Raw genomic sequence first — 2,289 nt, forward strand, 5'->3', positions numbered from 1 at the left:
TGTTGTCTTATTAACGGTCCTCTCAAAATATCCTAACTTTGGAGTAATAAGCAAAGGTGCTCAATTGATTCAAAAAAAAAAAAAAGTAAAGGCGCTTAATATTGAAAAAAAATAAAAATACTATTTTAGAGGAAATCTGTAGAGATGTTGTCAATATTCAAGATCAGAATATTTTTTTTTATGACAATGGATTAAATATGTTAAGTCATTCATAAATAATAGTTGTCTAACTTAATACTAAAAAAAACTGTCTGAATTCCATTCATTCTTACTTCTTGAATAACATAAATTGGAGCAAACAAATTAAATAAAGACGATAAACATTTTTTTATTGCTGAATTCTCACAAAAACCATCCATCACACACTCATGATGTCACTATTATGAAAGTGGAAACAAAGCTCCTATCACTAAAAGACATCAATCTTTATAAATTCAAAATTTCTCGAACTCTAATTTTCTTAATGAGAGCATTTGGGTTCAAACGCAAGAGGCGCAACATTGTAGAGAATAGAAGGATGCCCTTCAGACACAAATGACTTCTTGGCCTTAAGAACTGCACCTGTGATACCGCCATGAAGATTTGAGGGCTTTAGTCCATTTGGTGCACTAACCAACACAACATTACACTTGCGAGCTGCATAGCTTGAGATGTTATTTGAGCCTTTAATATAGAAATGACCGTTCTTATCAGTCTTTCCTTTTAAGACCACATTTTGTTTGGTGTTGTTGCATCGGAGCTTCACAACGGCACCTTCAATTTCAAAACACCATAACATTAATAATAATGATCATTATTGTTTAAAAAGGGTAGATAACATTGTCATATCAATGAAGAAGGATCCAACAAAATATGTCCATTCTAGTTAATCATGCACCTTTATTAAAAATTTGATAAAAAAAAAACTAAAATTGAAAGAAATTTGCGTAAAAAATGCTAAGTGTATATTAAAAGATCTATAAAAAAAAAAACTAATTTGTAAAAAAAAATGATATGAAAGAACAAAGCAAACATGAAAGTTAAGAGACAAACCAATTATAGATGTAGCACCCAAAAGGGTGTCACCTCCGGCATGCTTGCAAGATTTAACATAAACAACACCTTGAACAGCTATTAAGCTTCTAGGGTGGTAAATTGAACGCAGTGGTGTGTGAGCAGGGGCAAGAGCAGGAGTGTGATGATGGTGGGGGTGATGGTCGGGAGTTGGAGATTTAGTAGGTACATGGGCGTGGAATGGAGGATGAACTGGAATGTGTTTGTGAGCAGGGGCGTGAGGAGAAGGGTGGTGATAATGGTGGTGATGTGTTGGTGGTTGAACAGGAGCATGACGTTGATGGTTGTGATGAGTTGGAGGTTTGGCATGGCGAGGAGGATGTACTGGAACATGTTTGTGAACAGGGGCATGAGCAGGAGGCTGGTGGTGATGTGTTGGAGGTTGAATAGGGGAATGAGCAGGAGGGTGTTGATGACGGTGATGGGTTGGAGGTTTAACATGGTGAGGAGGATGAACTGGAACATGTTTGTGAACAGGGGCATGAGCAGGAGAGTGGTGGTGGTGATGTGTTGGAGGTTGAACAGGGGCATGAGCAGGAGAGTGTTGATGATGGTGATGGGTTGGAGGTTTAGCATGGTGAGGAGGATGAACTGGGACATGTTTGTGAACAGGAGCATGAGCAGGAGAGTGGTGGTGATGTGTTGGAGGTTGAATAGGGGAATGAGCAGCAGGGTGTTGATGGTGGTGATGGGTTGGAGGTTTAGCATGGTGAGGAGGATGAACAGGAACATGTTTATGAACAGGGGCATGAGCAGGAGAGTGGTGCTGATATGTTGGAGGTTGAACAGGGGCGTGAGCAGGAGGATGTTGATGATGGCGATGGGTTGGAGGTTTAGTATGATGAGGAGGGTGTAAAGGAGTGTGAACATGGGAACGAGAAGGGGTTGGTGAAGGGGATTTAGCTGGTGGGTGAAGTGGTGTTGGTGTGTGAAGAGATTCAAGCTCTTCAGCAAATGCAATGAACGAGGTTAGTTGGAGTAAGAGTAGCAACATTGCAAGAGTTTTGGCCATTTTCTTTTCAAGAGAAAATAACCTAGAAAGAGAGGAAATGAGAGAGGTAGGGATGGTGTTGTGAGAGTGACCGAGTGTGAGACTTGATTTATATAGGAGCTGATTACCATAATCATCGCAATTTTTCTTAAATTTAATTAATTCGACAAACAGTTTTTCTTAAATTTAATTGATTCGACAAACAATTTTTCTTAAATTTAATTCATTCTTTAGCGCAAGATATT

General features: G+C 39.0%; 1 protein-coding gene across 1 annotated transcript; it reads right to left on the bottom strand.

Moving 5' to 3' along the window:
• Positions 1-303: 303 nt before the first annotated feature.
• On the bottom strand, positions 304-2,065 carry LOC146932356 (uncharacterized). The gene is made up of 2 exons (XM_085704012.1): positions 1,033-2,065; positions 304-753 (listed from the first exon to the last, which is right to left on the bottom strand). The coding sequence occupies exons 1-2, from the start codon at positions 2,063-2,065 to the stop codon at positions 461-463; spliced, it is 1,326 nt and encodes a 441-aa protein (XP_085560138.1). The 3' UTR covers positions 304-460.
• Positions 2,066-2,289: the final 224 nt, after the last annotated feature.

This window comes from Medicago sativa, chromosome 4, assembly GCF_051527215.1.
Source record: "Medicago sativa cultivar Bolivia chromosome 4, Bolivia_mono, whole genome shotgun sequence".
Lineage (NCBI taxonomy): Eukaryota > Viridiplantae > Streptophyta > Magnoliopsida > Fabales > Fabaceae > Medicago > Medicago sativa.

What these genes read in the sequence shown, in the direction of transcription:
- LOC146932356 (XM_085704012.1), bottom strand. Translation starts at nt 2,065, where the DNA reads ATGGCCAAAACTCTTGCAATGTTGCTACTCTTACTCCAACTAACCTCG. An exon ending in GGGTGCTACATCTATAATTG is followed by an intron (nt 754 to 1,032) that starts GTTTGTCTCTTA and finishes TTGAAATTGAAG; the next exon opens with GTGCCGTTGTGAAGCTCCGA.